Below are 19,750 nucleotides of genomic sequence, written 5' to 3'. Positions count from 1 at the left end.
CCGTAGCTCAAAGGTCAAGGTCACACTTAGACGTTAAAGGTCATTTTTCATGATAGTGCATTCGTGTCCGGTCCATATCTTTGTCATCCATGGATGGATTTTCAAATAACTTGGCATGAATGTGTACCACAGTAAGACGACGTGTCGCACGCAAGACCCAGGTCCGTAGCTCAAATGTCAAGGTCACACTTAGACGTTAAAGGTCATATTTCATGATAGTGCATTGATGGGCGTGTCCGGTCCATAACTTTGTCATTCATGCATGGATTTTAAAATTATTGGGCATGAATGTGTACCACAGTAAGACGACGTGTCGCGCACAAGACCCAGGTCCGTAGGTCAAAGGTCCTAAACTCTAACATCGGCCATAACTATTCATTCAAAGTGCCATCGGGGGCATGTGTCATCCTATGGAGACAGTTCTTGTTTTTTCATTCTTTATCCGAGACAACACACCCCTATTAAAGATGTTCTACTGGAGTAAGATTTTGGCATTTTGCTATCAATCTTATACTTATTTTATGGAAATTCTTGTTATACGTGTCTGTCGAGCAAGAGTGTAGTTCCATAGTACTATATATACTAGAACACACAGCAAAAGGAATTAAAATGCCAGATAAAGTTACTCGTTAGAGCAAACCCTGTAACAGAAATAAACACATTCTCAGATTGTTTGTTTTGAATGAATCACATACGGTTGAAGGTTGAATTTCATGAAAGAAGTGCTAGATTTAACTAAAATTTGTGCAATGCTTCAAAACACTAAACAATATTTCTTGACAAATCCTTTCTCGCTGATGTTTTTTTTCCGACCACATTTTAGATACCAAGAATATAACCGATACATATTTGATAATATTACTTTCGCGTGGTACCCTATATAGGCTTTGTTGGCCCGTGCCTTCACTCCCCCCCCCCCCCCCCCACTCCTCCTCCTCCTCCAAAAAGAAAAAAAAAGACATGGTAATACATCCGGAATGCATAAGATTGCACGAATATACATGAATTTTCATTATTTTTTTGTGGGGCATGCCTACAGACCCCCTACCCAATCCTACCTTCGGTTTTCTTATCTTATAGAAAGCGTCGTACACAACAAGAAACTATTCATATGCACATAGTTGTCTGCTGTTTATTGCTGTCCGTTCTAATGAAATATCATTTTGGCGGGAAAGAATCACGTGCATTCCATGACGGATATTGTGTCTGCGGAAGGGCTACTCCAGACTCTTTTGGGGTCCATGTAAACAAAAGCGGAAACTAATATTTCCTGTCCATTTCTTGGCCTTAGAATAATACTGCTCTTCATTCAAAAACACCTTTTTTGATTAAACTCGTAGGCGCTGCAACCGAAAACGTGATGGATGCCGCCATTTTTATTCGACGTAACCGCACAAAGTTCATCAATATATGGTATGTTTTGTATTAAAATAGCTTAGAATATCACCTTTCACGACTTGAATTACAGAAAATTTAAATCCTGAACTCCTGAAAATGAATGTTGCCTCTCGTCGGGCTTATCATCCAAAACAATGATTGTAAAACGTTAATATAATTCATCAATCATGATAAAGATATATTTTCTTTTCATTTTTTCCCATAGTTTTGAAGTAAATGAAATTAAGAGATTCATAGAGATCTCCAAATGGGGAAATTTGTAAATATCACAGTCGATTATTCTTACGTACAGCACCTATGTAAGAATACTTGACCGTGATATTTACAAATATTGAGCGATTTCAATTCAACGCCGATTTTTCTAGTTAGTTATCGTTATAATACATCAAAATGATATATTTATGTTGAAATATATTATAAATATTCATAATCTACGAAGATTTGATCACTCCTATCAAGATTTGGGTAGATTTGGGTAGATTTGGGTAAGATTTGGGTAGATTTGGGTATTTCGTGCCGCCGATAAAGAACAGCTGGATTTAGTGGTGTTCAGCCTATACTGGTGCATTTTCGCACTTAGGCGTATTGCTTTTCGGCATTTAGTTCTGATTGAGTTAGCTTTAAAGTAGCTCTTCGGAAGTGAAGTTAGTAACGGATTGTTAAAATGCCCGGATATTGTATACCAAAATTCATCATGGGTTAACATTGCTTATCTCCTTTAAAATGGCATATTTCCCTAAGATTGGACCATTTTATGAACCAAATCATGAGCAACATTTTTATGGCGAAGCAGATGGGCGACTTCGATCGAGGAAGTCTGGTGAACAGCACCCTCAAGATGAACAGTTGATAACAAAGTTGGTGACTTGTAAAAAAAGTTTTACATGTAGCGTAAAAAAGTTCAGCTCAGAGATGTTTATAGGAGATTTATCCACGGCGCAAAGCGCCGATGATGAAAATCCCCGAGACGGTAACATCCGTATATAGTTATTCGTCTTTGTTGTCTGCATATACTGAGGCAATTTTTCCGATGTTTTCCGTTTCCGGTTTATGTCCACAACGCAGACTGGTTGTCTGCAAGAACATCCGAGCACCCCGAATCAGTCACAGAAATTCGTAAACTGCGCGGCAACATGATTCGTTTACTTCTTTTTCTTAATGAAAACTGTACATGCAACTGAAAAACACTTTTAAAACAGTAAAGAAGTGTAAAGACCGTCAAGTTTCTGCGTGGAGTGCAAACAAACAAAAAAAATCCAAAAGCCAGTGCGAGAACGCGGTGAATGACATCACCGTCACGGCTTCCCGTAAATTTTGCAAAGTATGATATTCGCTGTAAGAGGTATGATGACACTAAATGTAAACTAGTTAGAGCGAAGTTTCACTTTCTCTTGAGTGTCAGGGGTTCCACTAGACCTGAAAACCCAAGAGTCCCAGGACCCTTGGGCCCAAATTTTGAAGGGTCCTTTTCCAAAATACAGGAGTCCTGTCCCAACACGTCAATATAATTTACTATAACACTTCATGTTATTTTAATTAGGTTTATCTTCATTTTTTTTTAATAACAGAACAGTGCTATAACACTCTTGAAAAATGTATCCAAAATGTACTATCCGAATACTGTTACACTTTCAGAATGTCATCGGAAAGTAGTTTTTGCTCAGTTTATTTGGCAAACTAAGCTAAATCAGCGATAGTTCCTCAAATAATGATGCTACTTATCATAAAAAACTGCATTGAAAGTCAGGTTTTTTTTAGGAATTTTGGAAATATGCATTTGACATCGGGTGTAATTAGACCCGTGAACGGACATTCTAAACTTATTTTTGCTTTCGAAATTCATCAAAATTTGTGAAGTTTCTTGTTGAATTTAAGATATGTTCACTAAACAATGGTCTAATTTAAAGTTGGCATGAAAAAATCTTGCAGGGCACTTTTCACATGCCCGGTAATTAGCTGCTTACGATAATTTAATAATTGGCGCCTTTTTTGACAGTACACAGGATTCGCTTTATCAATTAATTTCAACACTTCATTGATTTCTTGTTACCTCGCCGTGACGTAACTTGCTGATAAAAAATCAGCGAGGCATGTCTACAGGAGAAAGGGCGGGATTTAGCAGAGATCAAAGGCAGGAGAGCATGACCGCGAGTGTTTATTTTGAATACACGTGTCTATCGTGGAAATAGTTTTACTGAAGGAAATTAATGATAAGAGAAAGGATTATCAAAGGAAAATGCCCCCGGGTCCCGAAGGACGCACAGGCAAGTATTCTGCCGGGTCCTTTGAGCGTCTTTTGAAAATCTCCCGGGTCCGGACCCGGGGTCCCGGGTCAAATGGAACCCCTGGAGTGTTGAATATTTCTTTGTAATAGAATATAAAAGATAAATCCCCATGCTAGGCAATGCCTTAATTCATATTATGCTGTCACTGATCTCTGAGCTGAAACAAATCCTATATTGAAACCTAACCACAAAACGTGCCAGAAGGCTGTCGCGCCATAATTTCCTCGAAGGAAGTGGCTATTCTTACGGTCCCATAGGAATAGCCTCGCAGGCTATTCTTACGGCTCTCCTGTAAGAACAGTGAAAAGCCTGCAGGTTGTTATTCCTACGGTAGTTTTTATTACAATACATAGTACTGAAGTCGTTCAACTGATATATTTTGAACTGATTTCGGAAATGACGTGTAGACACTCTTGGTCATTGTGTTACAAATAATTTGACAGGTTTGAATTGCTGCATAGCTGTCAAGCTGATGTGTGACAAACATCCAGTTCCTAACTAATGTTCTGTAAATGTTTCATGTATAGCTGAAATAAAATATATTTAAACTGAATATAAAAATAAATTAAAGGTCAATTAACATGTTTAGAGTGGTGACAGATTCGTGATGTTTTGAAAAATTTGCATGCATATAAATGAAATATAGATGAATAATTCTCTAACTGGTTTAGTTGAAAACGCTTGGTAAATATTTTTAGTGTTTCAGTATTAAAAACGTGTATTAACATCTACATCTGTACAACCAACAATCTTTTTCTGTGAAATTTCACTTAAATAGGTATTTTAAACTAACAACAAATTACAAAGAGGCATAGGAATAGCCACAGGCGGGCTTTTCACTATTCTAACAGGAGAGCCGTAAGAATAGCCGGTGAGGCTATTCCTACGGGACCGTAAGAATAGCCACTTCCTTCCTCGAATGTAAAGTAAACCCTGGTAGAAAAATACCAAGGTCCTTTCTGGAGCTTGAACTCTGGACCTTGTGATCTGTAGTCAGACACTCTAACCACTTCCCTAAGGGTTAAACCAACAGCAAGGCAGTTGGAAGTGGCCTATAAACCTACTATCACTACAAATGAAATGCCACAGACTCGCTTTTTACTTAAAGGCAGGGCTCTCGCGAGTGAGCGACTTGAGGGAAATAGTAGCTAAATTGGAACTTCAAACTTCGCTCAGATCTAACCTCAAAGCGAAATGCAAGTCGCCCGATTTTCTTTGATATCAGCACTAGCTAATTGCAGCTACCCGGACCGTTGACAATTTGCACAGTGTCAAACTGAGTTTTGAATACACAAACACACGCTGATAGCATAATTTAAGCTCCGCCTACTTCAGGTGCATGCGAGATTTTCCCTAGAAGTGTGAAAGGAAATCAAATCAGCATTCCCATTATGTTAAAATCCGCGTAATTCACGTACAAATTTTTAAGCTCGACTATTCATAGAGTAGTAGAGCTATTGGACTCGCCCGTGCGTCGGCGTCCGCGTCCCGATTTGGTTAAGGTTAAGCTGGTGTCTCAGTAACCACTCGTGGGAATGGATTGAATCTTCACACACTTATTCACTGTGATAAACTGACTTACATTGCACAGGTTCCATAACTCTATTTTGCTTTTTTACAAAATTATGCCCCTTTTTCGACTTTGAAATTTTTGGTAAAGGTTTTGTATGTAGGCTGGTATCTCAGTAACCACTTGTGGGAATAGATTGAAACTTCACTTATTCACTGTGATAAACGGACTTACATTGCACAGGTTCCATAACTCTATTTAATTTTGCTTTGTTACAAAATTATGCCTCTTTTTTGACTCAGAAATTTTTGGTTAAGATTTTGTATGTAAGCTGGTATCTCAGTACTTACTAATGGGAATGGATTGAAACTTCACATGCTTGCTCTTTGTCATGGTGTGACATGTACTAAGCAAGTCCCATAACTCTACTTTTTTTTCAAAATTATGCCCCTTTTTCGACTTAGAAATTTTTGGTTAAGTTTAAAATTTGTATGTAAGCTGGTATCTCAGTATCCACTAATGGGAAAGGATTGAAACTTCACACACTTGTTCACTGTCATGATATGACATGCAGTGCAGAGATTCAATAACTCTACTTTGCATTTTACAAAATAATGCCCCTTTTTCAACTTTTGTATTCATTCAGTTGACAAGGCTGTTGAATAGTGGAGTGTTGCTGTCCTCCGACAGCTTTTGTTTTATAAAAACTCTGTGGGTTATACTTACTAGCGTACTAGCATCGGCTGGAATGTTTTGAAAACAGCTTTTTTCAGAATTATGGAATGAAATAATACTCACTGCATGGGAAATGATGTATTTAAGAAAATGAATGGTCACATCAATAGTTTTTATTCATAACAGGGCGTTCGGTTGACCCGAGGTCCCGGGTTTTGACCCGCGAAAATCAAGAAAAACTCGTATTTGACCCGCATAAATTACGCCACGTGCGTCAGCTTGACACACAGAAATTTACTTTGATGCGTCTCAAGTTCGATAGTTCTGCCCCCTGTCAATCAAAATCCCGGTGAATTTCAATATTGTTCGCTGGCACAAGCGGAAATATGGCAGTAGGCGGAGCGTCGTATGTTAATTAGCTACTGACAGATGTCAGTCACGCCACGCGCCAAATGACACATGATTATCTCGCGGTTTGTATTTAGTACAATATGTCTTGTCATTATCAAAGGTGTTTATTGATCAATGTTTGTTTGTTTGTTTTGGGTTTAACGCCGTTTTTCAACAGTATTGATCAATGTGTAAAAGTTAATTGATAAACAATGCAGCCTTAGATTATCGTGTTTGTACCACTTGTTAATTATGTCTCCCCCCTGGGGAAGAAACTTTGAAACTTTGTGGAATGATTGGACATGCCAAATAGATGATTCCTATTGCATCCAGCCACCAGTGTTGCTTAGACTTTTGCTCCTGTCCCCTATTGACTTCCTGCCTATGACTATGCATTGGGGGAGACATGCGCTTTTCTACAAAAGCATCTTCTAGTTATTTTGTGTGCTCGATACGATTACATGAGCCGGTCGGCCGTCACGGTCTATAGCAAATTTATTATCATTGCCGAGGCTTTGTTTGGGCCAAAACAAATTAAATAAGCAGAAATTATACGTGGTATGATGAGAAAATGAAATTTAAAACAGTTATTTTTTCAAGAATTTTGTTTTCCGTATTTGTCACTCGTTTTCGAGACCGCCATTTTCGGACATTTTTATCATTTCTTACAAGATTTTTCTAGCACAATCTGAATAAAAAGCCAATAAAACGTCTGCATTTACGAAAAATATGATCACTGTTGCCAAAGCAGCTCTTATTTAGAAGAATTTGCTGATAATAAAAGCATGCAAAGCACTAAACCCCACCCACTTTTAGGCAATGTGCAAAATAAGACGACTAAAATATGAATTGCTTAAGAAAATCTGTTATGACTAATGTACAGTACTAGTTTTAGATAAAGTCTGTGGGAGTTGCATTAATAACAGTATACATGTAGCTTGACCCCTGAAAAGCTGATCTTGACTCTTGAAAATCTGATTTTGACCCTTGAAAATTTAGGCTGAAGAGTCAATGACTCTTGAGTTTCAGAACCTACTGAAAGCCCTGCATAAACAAGAAAATTTTAGGCATTTTTCAGATCGCTTCACCAGCTTGCTTGTAGTTGGCGGTTTTATGTTGAGTTAGAAATGATAAATTTGAAGGACAGGGATCAAATTTAACTTTGGTTTCCCACTAGCAATTTTTTGTTAGTGCCATTTTTTCCACTATCAGAATGATGGGTTCCACTAGCAATTATTTGATGTTTTGTTGTTGTTTAGTTTCATATAAAAGTTTAATGTTAAGCTCCGTTTCCCACTTTTTCATCGGGACTTTCTGGTTTCGGAAGAAGGATCCAGCCAAAGTACTTGATGATTCTTTGTAATTTTGGCTGGACTCAGAAGCTTTAGGTAATTTCAGGTCACTGCCTGTTGTGTCACTAGCATTTTTGGTCTCTGCGGGTCTTTTTCACCTGAAGAAACTTGTTGTTTTCCTCTCCATTTTCGCAGTTGCGAATCACCGACCAAAACGAAAACAAATATAGTCTAGACGCTTACTTAGATATTCAAAGATTTTATTTCATCTCATGGTCCGATAACTACATTTGTATAAAGCGGCAAGCATAGATCTACAAGCGGACACATGATTATCAGTAAAATGACTACCCAAAGAAGTTTTCAAGAAACAATGGATTTGTCGATTTTCAAATGTGATCGCGAAACTATTTGTGTGCCTTGATTTCCTACTCGCATTTTTTAGCTCACCTTTGCCGACAATGTTTTCAGCATTCACTTGTACTAGTTTATATCATATCAATATGGCAGACAGTATGCGATGGTGACACTTTGTCGACATGGTAAATGCAGATAAATGCAAGGGCATGACTTGCTGAAATGGTAAAGTAATACCAAAAGAAACAATGTGAATATCAGCAGCTTTATGCATAGAAATAAACTTCATGTCCCTAGCCTATTGTGCACATACTTTGGCTAGAGAAGCGACTCCAGATGAATAAGTTTGATGTCTAGGGAGACGGTTCCAGTCCTTTAAAAGAACATCTCCATGAAGCGTTGGTCTGGTTTTTAAATAATTTCACAAATTCTTTAAGTGTTCCTTGGGTGATTATCTATCAATAGTGTTCATATCATTCTCTGTTACCAAAGAACATGGCCAACAAAGCTATAAATAGAAAAGTCTTAAAGGCCATCTCCTCCTAAACCACTGATCCAATTTTGAAATCATTTCACAGAAAATGTTCCTTGGTGACCATCAACTAAAATTGTTAAAGTCCATGTTAATTTGTCAAAAGGAGTAAAACAATGCTGTTTTAAGGTGAGTCTATTATTTCCCATATGACTAGTATGGAAGACTTTGAAAATCAGCAGGACTGGTCAGTTTTTAAGGTAATTAGAGAGAAATTAGCTGTGAAACTCTGGTAAGCTATATAAGGCCTTCATGACCCTGTTGTTACTTACCACATTAAAAACATTTGCAAACATTTCCACATGCAAAACATTACTTTCTGCTTTTCACAAAATGTTTCTGAGTTGTTTTTTCACATGATTCATTGATTGTAGTAAAATAGTTATATCTTTTTAATTTCAGTGATCGTAGTTGGAACCATGTTATACAAGACCATGAAAATCTTTTCTACATGGAACCAACAGAAAATGCCATTCAGTCAAATAGAAATATTTCAGTTGGTATGAATCACAGGAGACAGGAAAGTCTGCAATCTGTTGGTAGTGCAGGGAGCTACCAGTCAGGTAGCAGTGAGTCGCCACGGCAACCGTTCAGCAGACAAAGTTCAATGGGATCTGAACGTAGCAGTGGCTCAAAATCAGGCATTACTCGACAATATCAGCAACATCAGGAAAGATCTTTACCAGACAGTCAGAGACATCATTATGAACATTTTCAAAGAGATAATGCATTAAGGCTGTCAGACCCAAGCTATGCTGCATTTAGTGAAAATCTTAATTCAGAAAATGGACATCATAAAACCAGTCAGAGATCGCGTATGAAGATTCCATTGACAGTAGATAATAGCAGCACTGCAAATCTAACTGTTAGTCAGTCTGGTAAGAGAAAGTCAGTCTTAATGGTACCAGACGTTAGGAATATTGATGATATTAGTAACTCTTCTGGTTTAGATCTGTGTGAGAAGCTGTTTGGTATAAAACTATGTCACTATAAGCAAAGACCGCCACGTCCAAATGGTGCTAGTGTTGACCATGTGTTAAGAGATCGTAAAGTTATAGTGCAGGCTGTGATTCCAGACAGCCAGGCAGATATATGTGGACAGATAAACAGAGGTATGTACACTTGTGACTTTAGATGCATAGTGCTGTTGAAATTAAGATTTTGAATACTTTCAGACATGTCAGCATTACATGTATTTTGTTGGTTTTAGTACTTCTCATTTTGATAAAATTTTAATGCATGTTTAAATTCAGTTTACTTTTCTTGAGTGGGTCAATAATCATGTGTCTTGAGAAATCTGTGACACTTGGCCATTGTAGCAGTTGTTAACTAGTAGATCTCAGAAACAAAATCTTCCTTTTTAGCTCACCAGAGCATGAGGTGCTTTGGGTGAGCTAAATTGTGATGCCTCATTCTCCATCTTCCCTCTGTCATCTATCCACACTTTTATTCAAACAACATCTACTCTGAAAGTATTTGATGGGAGTTGATTAAACTTGGCTTGGACGTCCCTTGGATTGTCGTCTGTCAAAGTCAAAGAATTTTATTCCATGCAGAACAGTGAAAACTTCTTCTCAGAAACCTTAGTTGACGCTCTACCAACAGTCAGGGGTGTAACTGTTTTAAGTTATGTAACCTATTTCAGTTACTTTTTCAAGCATTTTATAACCTGTATTAGTTATAAAATATAGTTAACTCAGGTAAGTTATTTAAAAAAAGTCTTTTTGCTGTTCTCACAAAGTGACCTTTAAAGTGAAATTAGTAGCTAACTGAGGTTAATCAATTTCTCTTTTAGTCTGAGCATGACCTGATAAGCATAATGGGATAATAATGAGATATTAAGAGTTTTATAGCTTTAAATCTTGTATAAAACTTTATCAGCCTTGCGTAAAATTTTTTACTGCATAGTTGGAAAGATAAAAGGTCAAGGATTCAGGAAATAATTGCATTAGTCTCTTTCAAAATGAGGAATTGGCACAGGAGGGCTTTGTAATATTTTATGATAACTGAAACAAGTTATGGAAGTTTAACCAATAACTCAGATGGGTTATAACTTATAAATTGCGATAACTTGAAACAGTTACACCCCTGACTGACCAAGATTGTTCAAATTTTTCAGGCCCCACCTGGGGATCACTTGTTTACATTAGAAATACTTCATAAAATTTCTTTTTAAAAACCTTGAGCCCTGGAGCTGACACATTTGAGTCACAGGGCTTCCACTGGAAGTTGTAGCCACTTTTTGAGGAAAGCTGATTTGCTAAATTTTGGCCACATTCTAATAAATTTCTTGTCGCCACTTTCAAAAATCTGTAGCCAGTTCTTTGAATTTGTAGCATTTTGCTACATTGGCGAATGGCAGAGGAGGCCCTGAGTCAGGTGAGCGATATAGGGCCATCATGACCCACTTGTACAACAGATACTGTTGATAGAATGCAAAAGGTGCTAAACCATGTATTTTAACCGATGCAAATTTCAGGAGACATGCTGGTAGGCTTGAATGACCTGGACTTGACATGGATCAACATTGATGACTTACTCAGACAAGCTGTACAACAACAAAAGGTAATTTTACTCATTTACAGTTGATGTTAAACATTGTCTCTTTGTTTACACTGATTTTGAAATAGTAAGTACTAACTCCAAATCAGTTGCTGATATTGAATTGAAACTTTAGTCTTTACATGTGTCTTCAGGGTTATAAAACTAGGTTATAGCATCAAGTCCCATAACTCTGACAGGCATTTTGGCCAAATTATGTCCCCTGTGAACTTAAAACTTTGCTTAAAGTTACTATCTCTAAAACTAATGCAGATACTGGATTTAAACTCTATAGATATTTTAACATTTAGGGTTATATTCCTGCTTCTTGGACAACAATTCGAATTCGAGCATTTGCTGTCTTACAGACAGCTCTTGTTAATGGATCTACATGAAACTTGGTAAGAATGTTTATTTTTGTGAAATCTAGGACAGGTTTTGAACAGTGTCATCTGATGGTCCAGTGATAGGTTACCAGGTTATACCATAGAAAAATTGTTAAAAGGCTCGAGAGACCACAAATTTACTTGATTTTCTTGAAATTGTTGTATCAGGTTTGTTAATACTTGAGAAACAGTATTCAGGGGTTTTTTTTATTCTATAGCAGAGGCCGAATATCGGCCTCGTCCCCCAGCCGAGGATTTCCCCCACAGCCAAGGATTTCCCCTACCGCAGTCGAAATTCCCCTACGTCCGAAATTTCCCCCTCCGAAATCGTAAACAAAGCAATGGAGATTACTCCCAGCGCTTTTCCCGACCGAATATCGGACCCGTTCACAATTGCAGACGGTCTTTCACAATTTTCAATGGGTGTGAAAACCTTTAGAAATAGTAGAAAAATGTTAGAAGAGCGTTCATTGGACCCGAGGTTCCGGTTTTGACTAGCGAAAATCGATAAAAACTCGTATCTGACCCGCACATAATATGCCGTGGGCGTCTGCTTGTCTCGCGGTAATACTCTTTGATGCGTAACGAGTTCGAAAGCTCTGCCCCTTGTCAATCAAAATCCCAGTGAACTTCATACTGTTTGTCGACACCAGCGTAAGTATGACAGTAGGCGGAGCGTCGTATGTTAATTAGCTACTGACAGATGTCAATCACGCCACGCGCCGACTGACACGTGGTTATCATCAGTATGTAATATAGATGATTGATAAACAATGCAGCGTCAGATTATCGTGTTTGTACCTCTTGTTAATTAGAGGTAACAGCTTATGCTGTATTGTGTAATATGTGTTGTTAATTTAAAGTCATTATTTTATGTGCTTGATTCGATTAAATAAGCCGGTCGGCCGTTACGCAAATTTATTATCTTTGCCGAGGTATTTTGCTAGAGCAAAATAAAATATAAATGTTTTAAGTAATCAGATATTATAAGTATGGAATAGTTCTGGTGAAAAGATGAAATTTAAAACGGGTATTTTATCAAGAATTTTTAATGTTTGCTTTCGTTTTTTCATATTTGTCACACGTTTTCGCGATCGTGATTTTCGGACTTTTTTATCCTTTCTTACAAGATTTTCTAGTACAATTGAAATAAAAAGCCAACAAAAGTATGCATTTAATAATAATATGATGACTCTTGCAAAAGCAACTCTTATTTTAAAGCATTTTTTGTGAATAAAAGCATATGACTTTAAATATTCAATGATTTGAGCATTTCAACTCTCCCCACCCACCTTGTTACAATGATAAGTGAACATTAGTGCAAGTCCATCTATTGCTAAGTGACAGTGTGTATAGTTGCTAAAAGTTGCAAGAATATGTAATAAAAACATAGTTTAAAGTGTTTATTATGCATAATTGTAAATTCCCCCCTAAGTGAAAAATTCCCCCAAAACTGCTCGTCGCGCGCTGTTTTCTTCCCCCAATGACAGGCTGGGGCCTCTTCCCCCAGTCGTAAAAAAAACCCCTGGTATTTTACTTGCTTTGGATGTTCAAGGTAAAACTGTGAAGGTCGGGTGAGTGACTCGGGGTCATCATTGAACTTTTGATACATTTTTGTCAGTAGAAATTTATTAAAGTTACTTTTTATCTATTTACTTTGCAGGTCAAACTGACATTCCAGGTACCTGTGGTGGTTGGGCCAAAACAAGCAACACCCCCTGTGACACCTACAAGACATACTCCACCTCTGCCAAGACAGAACCCGCCCCCTGTGCCACCACATATACCTCTACGCATACCACTGACTCCTCCTCCTAGACCTCCTGCCCCTCATCATTGCGAACAGCGTCAGGATTTGATTGCCATGACAACTGGGGAAAAACGGTCAAGTTTAGTAGCCTCGCTGAGTCGATTCTTGTTTTCAGTGATGTATCTAACATTTGCTGGCCAGTCAGAGAACTCAAGGGTAAATCAAATTGGTTCACTTTTTGTGCCCATACTATTAGAAAATGGGGTTGCATTACATGTTAATACCTCTGTTTGTGTGTGTGTGTGTGTGTCAGTCTGAAAATCATGCTCAGCCTAGAACCCTAAATCAAAGGTAAGGTCATGTTTAGTGATTAAAGATTTAATGCCTTATTTTAGTCTGACCATTTTATGCATTGAGGTATATTAAAATATCTTGGCAGAAACATTTACCATAATAAATGTGTTGCCTGCAAAACCAAGACCCATAACTAAATGGTACAGATCACACTTAGAGTTCAACAGGCAGTAGTTCCTTGCATTTTAATCATTTCAGGTCAATATTTTGATTGATGTATATGTCATTTTAAAAATTAACAGTTTCTTTGTTGTCTTATATTTGTTTTAAGAGTAGAATTCAACACTTCTTTCACATTCAGCATGTTTCATTTACGTAATGCTGATTCATATTTTACCATGCATTGTTGTAAAAACATTCCTATTGATGTAAAAGTATTGCGTAAATGCTGTTTCAGGATGATGTGATATACCAGTTTCCTAATGAAGACAACAAGGTGTTTGATGTACGAGGCCTGTTTCTTACTCTTAGTGGGCTATTGCCTGATGTGACCAGTAATCATCCTAGGATGTAAGTAACAAGTTTAAACAATCAGTTTTCTCTCTCATCCAAGTGGACATCTTTATAAATATTTGTCTTTATAAATGTGTTTGTCAGATTCCATTTAAAGGCTGGCTGCAGCATTACGTGCTGATGACACCTCCAAGAACTGAATACCTTACTACATGATTATGACAAAATTCCTAGTAAATAAACATCACCAGATCAGTAGCCTCTGTGCAACAAACATTATATATTTTCAATGATGTTCACTCTAGAAAAACTGCACTGTATTCTGTACAAGGATTAGCATGTATTGTCAGTAATGCTAAATAGCATGCCAACATTAATCTGTTGTGACAACTTCCCAATAGGAATAAGAGAATTGTTACAATGATCTTTGACGTGGAGTTTTCAGTCAGATTAGTAATATGAACACATCACACACTCACCTAGGGATAATTTGCCTCTGTGGTCAAGTGGTTTAACTTTGAATCATTTTCCTGTCACTAATGTGAATGCAAAACCTAGCTTGAGTTGTAGATTTCTACAAGTGAGCAAGCCATCCAGCTGACTTGGAGATTCTGATTCTATCCAGTTGTTCATCTGTACCTGGTTGAAGCTATGCCACTAAAGCTGAAAATGCACTCTACATATTTGACCTTAACTGAAAATTCATCTTCTACAACAACCAACCTTTTTAGCTTGACTATACGAAGTAATGGAGAGCTATCCTACTCGACCCAATGTTGGAGTCTTTCCGCATCCCCACCTTGGTTAAAGTTTTGATACACTTTCTCTTTATCTGTGTTATTATGTCTCCCACACCACTGTGGTAGGAGACATACTGATTTACTCCTGTCTTTGTGTGTGTGCATGTGTGTGTGTGTCGGTCTTTCACTGTGTGTGTCCCTCTGTCACAAATCTTGTCCACTCTCTAAGTCGAACATTTCTCATCCGACCTTTACCAAACTTGAACAAAATGTGTTTGCTAATAAGTCCTCGGCCAAGGTCGATAACTAGCCAAATCAGCCCAGGCACTATGGAATTACGGCCCTTGAATTACCAAAAAAATGATTCCAGTGATACAGGTCTTGGTGCATGGTTGACTCAGATACATAATGCGGAAGAAATACCATTCTAAATGATTAGGTAGTTGTGGGAGACATGCGCTTTTCTCAAAAGCGGCTCTAGTTACTTGTTGGATTTGCTTCAAACTTAAAATAGTTATTCCTCATCATCACCCATATCATATGGCACAAGGGTCATAACTCTTGCACCAATATTATATGAATTATCCTCTTTTTTTACTTAGAATTTCAGGTTAAAGTTTTGGTGCACTTTCACTTTATCTCAGTTATTACTGAATGGATTTGATTCAAACTTATAATAGTTGTTCCACATCATCACCCACTTCATATGACACAATGTCCATAACTCTGGCACCAATTTTTCATGGATTATGCCCCCTTTTTACTTAGAATTATGTCTCCCACCACACAGTGGTGTGATGATTTACTCCTGTTTGTGTGTGTGTGTGTCCGTCTGTCTGTGTGTCTGCCTCAAATCTTGTCTGCGCTCTAAGTCGAACATCTCTCATCTGATCTTCACCAAACTTGAACAAAATGTGTTTGACCATAAGTCCTAGACCAAATTCGATAACTAACCAAATCGCCCCAGGCCGATTAAGGATCTCTTCAGTAACTAGAGTTATTGACCTTTGATCGATATATATTCCAAAATATAGTCCATGCTTTCACAAAACAACCTATATCCCATACTGTATAAATTCACTATATTTGCTTATTATGATAATTTTTTTAATTAATCAACCTTTGTTATCATTAATCCAAGCTGTATGAGTTTTGTTCTTTGTACTATTAAATTGTTTTGATTTTTTTGTTGCATTTCAGGACATGTATTATTCACCGTGGAAACAGAATAAATATAGCATACTGGAAGAGTGAGCAGGATGTTTTATTGCTTTGCTTGCCAGAAAACAAAATACCTTCTTTCTATCTTCTACATATATTCACTGATTTGTTACACATCATACAGGTGTTACATGGCTCTATAGTAAGGTATGTATGTCCAAAGAAATGTGTGCTTGTTTTAGTTTAGCTCATAATTATTATGTACAATTGTTTGGTGTTGAAATATCAAAGAAGGGATAGTTGACAAACTGGTTGGATATTTGATAAGTTATTAAATCACACTTATTTAATAGAGTCATGGATCACAATTTATGACCCCTTTTGTCCTGTTAAACTTTAGCCTGCTGGCGGCAGGTGGGTTTGCCTTTGGGACCTGTGCAGACCAAGATCATCCTGCCCGTTTGAGCAGGTTGATCATGGTCTCAAATGATAGCTATTCAGTCAGTAAATTTTTAGTGAACAGACCTTCAAATAATAAATGGTATTGCCCAAATTCCGTGATGGACCAGTCCATTTGAGAAATTTAGCTGGTTCAGGGATCATCCTAGGTCAAAATTTTAGGGAGAAGTGACTTCTCCCTCCACAGAATTTAGGGAGAAGTTGAGGAATTTAAGGAGAAGATTCGGCGTAGCATTCAGTTTCCTGCCTATATATATCCACTTTCTGTGGGTCTAGCTGTAACTTATAAACAGTAATTATTTAAGGAAATTGATTCTTGCATTATCATTTTCATGAATTTCTAAATAAAGTACAAACTTGGCTATGAAAACGTCGCCTTTAAATTTTTATCCGAAATTTACATGTCCGAAACTCGTAAATTTAACAGGTGCACGATCAAAACGCCGTGAAAATTTTCATTCATGTTTCGATTCTCGTGCTTTTATAATGCCCGATTTTTGCATCAACTTGTTGAGATTTATACATTTAATTTATTTATTTATTATTTTTTTCGAAAATAATATCAAACTCGTAGATAATGGCGATCTTTTTACAATTATTTTGTACGGCAGTTCTGACGTCCGCGAAATCATTTTTTAACCACAGTACCCGAGCAATTCATTTACAGAAATTGACCGTAATCATGGTAATTGAAATAATTTTTGAAGTAATCTTTAATAAAATGAAAGAATAATATACAATTGTTGCATAAGATCATGCTCTCGTTAAGTTTATCGGCTTTTTACACGCCGATTGAAAATTTTCAAAATGGCGGCGGCTTACAATATTATTGATTGACACTTTGGGATATTAACGCTATGATTGGCTGAAGTTTGACAGGCGCGTAGGCGGGGTTGACTATGGATTTATCGATAATTTAATCTAGAATATGCATCAAGTTTTACAACTTTAAGTAAACAGATAATAACTCGCTGAAAAACTCGGCGATTTGGATTTCGCCCGGAGGCGATAATTAGGCGAAGTGGCCGGCTTTAAAGCGACGATATCGCTCAAATCGCCTTGTAGGATGATCCCTGTGGTTAAAGGTTAATAAACCTTTAAATTAGAATAGAAAAATGATTAAACTAAACTTAACAGTCATACATATATGACATGTACCTCCCAGTGTGCACTACTTAAGAAATTCCCTTGTTGCTTTGAATTTTCTATTTGTATGGAAGTGTAAGAAGTATTCCTACTGTTTAGTATGCACAAAATACAGATTTAAAAAAGGGGCCTCCGTGGCCGAGTGGTTAAGGTCACTGACTTCAAATCACTTGCCCCTCAGCAATGTGGGTTCGAGCCTCACTCAGAGCGTTGAACTCTTCATGTGAGGAACCCATCCAGCTGGCTTAAGGAAGGTCGGTGGTTCTACCCAGGTGCTCGCTCATGATGAAATAATGCACGGAGGGACACCTGGGATTTTCCTCCACCACCAAAGCTGGAAAGTCGCCATATGACCTGTAATTGTGTTGGTGCAACATTAAACCCATTAAACCCGACAAAAAACAAAAACAGATTTCAAAAAGTAGTGTACCTGTTCTTTAGACTTGCTGAAATCAAATTGCCTAATACAAATACATATTCTATTTAAAAATTAAGGTTTTATCAAACAATATAATGATATATAGCGGATATTACATGAGCTCTTAGTATTGAACTTATTGAACAAATTTAATAAATTCAGTGTGGAAAGGCACAAATGTAATATTGTTTTTATCAGCATTAGCTTTCTGCAGAAACATCGAAATTCCTTCTGTCTCTATGGAATGAACAAGTCAGTACAATCAACATCTTCTATACTTATAAGTATGTCAGTGTCATAATGTTATTATGTTAGTGTAATACCAGAATTATGGCTTTATTTCACTATTAGAAGGTCAAATGTGATAAATCTTTTTGTATCATCACTGACTCCGTGTATTCTGAACTCGTATTACCCTCGTTGATAGGTTTAACTGACTACTACTTCTGTTTAATGAAAAATAAGAACTGTTCTATCAAATTGTTTGATATCATATTCAGACTCTGGTCAAATGGAAAATAACACAACCAACTCAACTTGATACAGATACAGATCAACACAATGTTCTCTATGTAATCAATTATGGTATTTTCAGTGATGTAGAGCAAATTATATAAAAATTATAAGCATTCTACTGTTACTATTGTAACATTTCTGTCATATGTCTGTTGTTGTTTTTTTTCAGGGTATTTAGAGACAGGGAATTACACAGTCATTTAGATCAGTTGATCAGTCTAACTGTATATAGAGTGTTACATACAGGTGTACAAACACAGGCTATTCCTCACTGTAACCCACTAGATCCTGTCCTACTAGACACACTGACAGGGGTTAGATGGTTAAGGTTGTCTTCAGATGATAAGGTACATCATTTTGTATGCCTCTTTCAACAATTTTCACCTTGGGGTTGCCATGTGTGGCTTCAACAATGAACATTTTCTGACACATTATGCTCAAATAAAAGTAAATTATTCCTTCACTTATCAGGTGATTCAGAAGAAGAAAAAAAAACACAGTGATAAAGGATTGGGCATTTGCATTGATATTTCACAACTTTGTACTTACTGTTATTTTTCAACACAGGTAAAAGCCAAGTTTGTGACATGAACTGAATATGGAACTAGAATTGCAGTTGTCTTGTTTTCCATCTGAAAGTTTTGTTATGATTTAGCTGTATATGCAAGTGTATCCATATTTATGTGCAAATATTATAAATAGCTTTTTCACCTAATGATGAAATAAAATATTCCCCACCCCTTCCTCCAATAAAAATAATATGTTCATAATTTAACGGAACACCTTGCTTTTATAGCTTGGCTTTCAGAAGAATAGGCAGATGTATTGCACTTGCCAATCCATTGGCGTCCTGATTTGGTTAAGTCTTTGTATGTAAGCTGGTATCTCAATAGCCACTTGTTTGAATGCATTGAAACCTCATACACTTATTCACTGTGATGAACTGACTTGCATTGCACAGGTTTAATAGCTATTTCGCTTTTTTACAAAATTATGCCCCTTTTTGAGTCGGCTAAAGGCTGAAAGCCTTTTGACGAGTCCTTGCTGTTCAGCGATTCTCTAAATGGACCGAATAACACGTGAAGGGATGTAGTTCCATTAGATTTCTCAAACTTCAAGCAGTTCACTGCATGAATGAAGTTAAGTTGTGTCAATTCCCTTTGCTATGACCAATATACGATATAATCTGTCATATTTATGACTTGTAATTGTGCAATACTCGAAAGTAACTCATTAAGCATAAATGTGCATTTTAAGAATTGCGCAGGCTTACAAAGCTTGGGTAACATCCAGCGAAAGACAAAAAATAGTTCCACAGGGCTCCAGATAAGATGCGTATTAGCGTAAATTACGTATAGAAATAATGCAAATACGCATGTCTAATAAT

The 19,750-nt window shown here is 37.1% G+C and overlaps 1 protein-coding gene across 1 annotated transcript in view; it reads left to right on the top strand.

Moving 5' to 3' along the window:
* The first annotated feature begins 2,059 nt into the window (after nt 1-2,059).
* Nucleotides 2,060-19,750, top strand: part of LOC128556836 (protein inturned-like) — a 34,198-nt gene continuing 16,507 nt past the window's right edge. Inside the window, exons 1-7 of the mRNA XM_053542532.1 lie at nt 2,060-2,255; nt 8,842-9,551; nt 10,919-11,004; nt 13,030-13,332; nt 13,868-13,980; nt 15,864-16,031; nt 18,533-18,710. Coding sequence (XP_053398507.1) covers nt 2,122-2,255; nt 8,842-9,551; nt 10,919-11,004; nt 13,030-13,332; nt 13,868-13,980; nt 15,864-16,031; nt 18,533-18,710 — 1,692 coding nt within the window. The 5' untranslated portion in view covers nt 2,060-2,121. The remainder of the gene's footprint in view (nt 2,256-8,841; nt 9,552-10,918; nt 11,005-13,029; nt 13,333-13,867; nt 13,981-15,863; nt 16,032-18,532; nt 18,711-19,750) is intronic.

This window comes from Mercenaria mercenaria, chromosome 5 (genome assembly GCF_021730395.1).
Source record: "Mercenaria mercenaria strain notata chromosome 5, MADL_Memer_1, whole genome shotgun sequence".
Taxonomy (NCBI): domain Eukaryota; kingdom Metazoa; phylum Mollusca; class Bivalvia; order Venerida; family Veneridae; genus Mercenaria; species Mercenaria mercenaria.
Note: the sequence above shows the minus strand (reverse complement) of the source record. Positions and strands in the feature narration are given on the sequence as shown.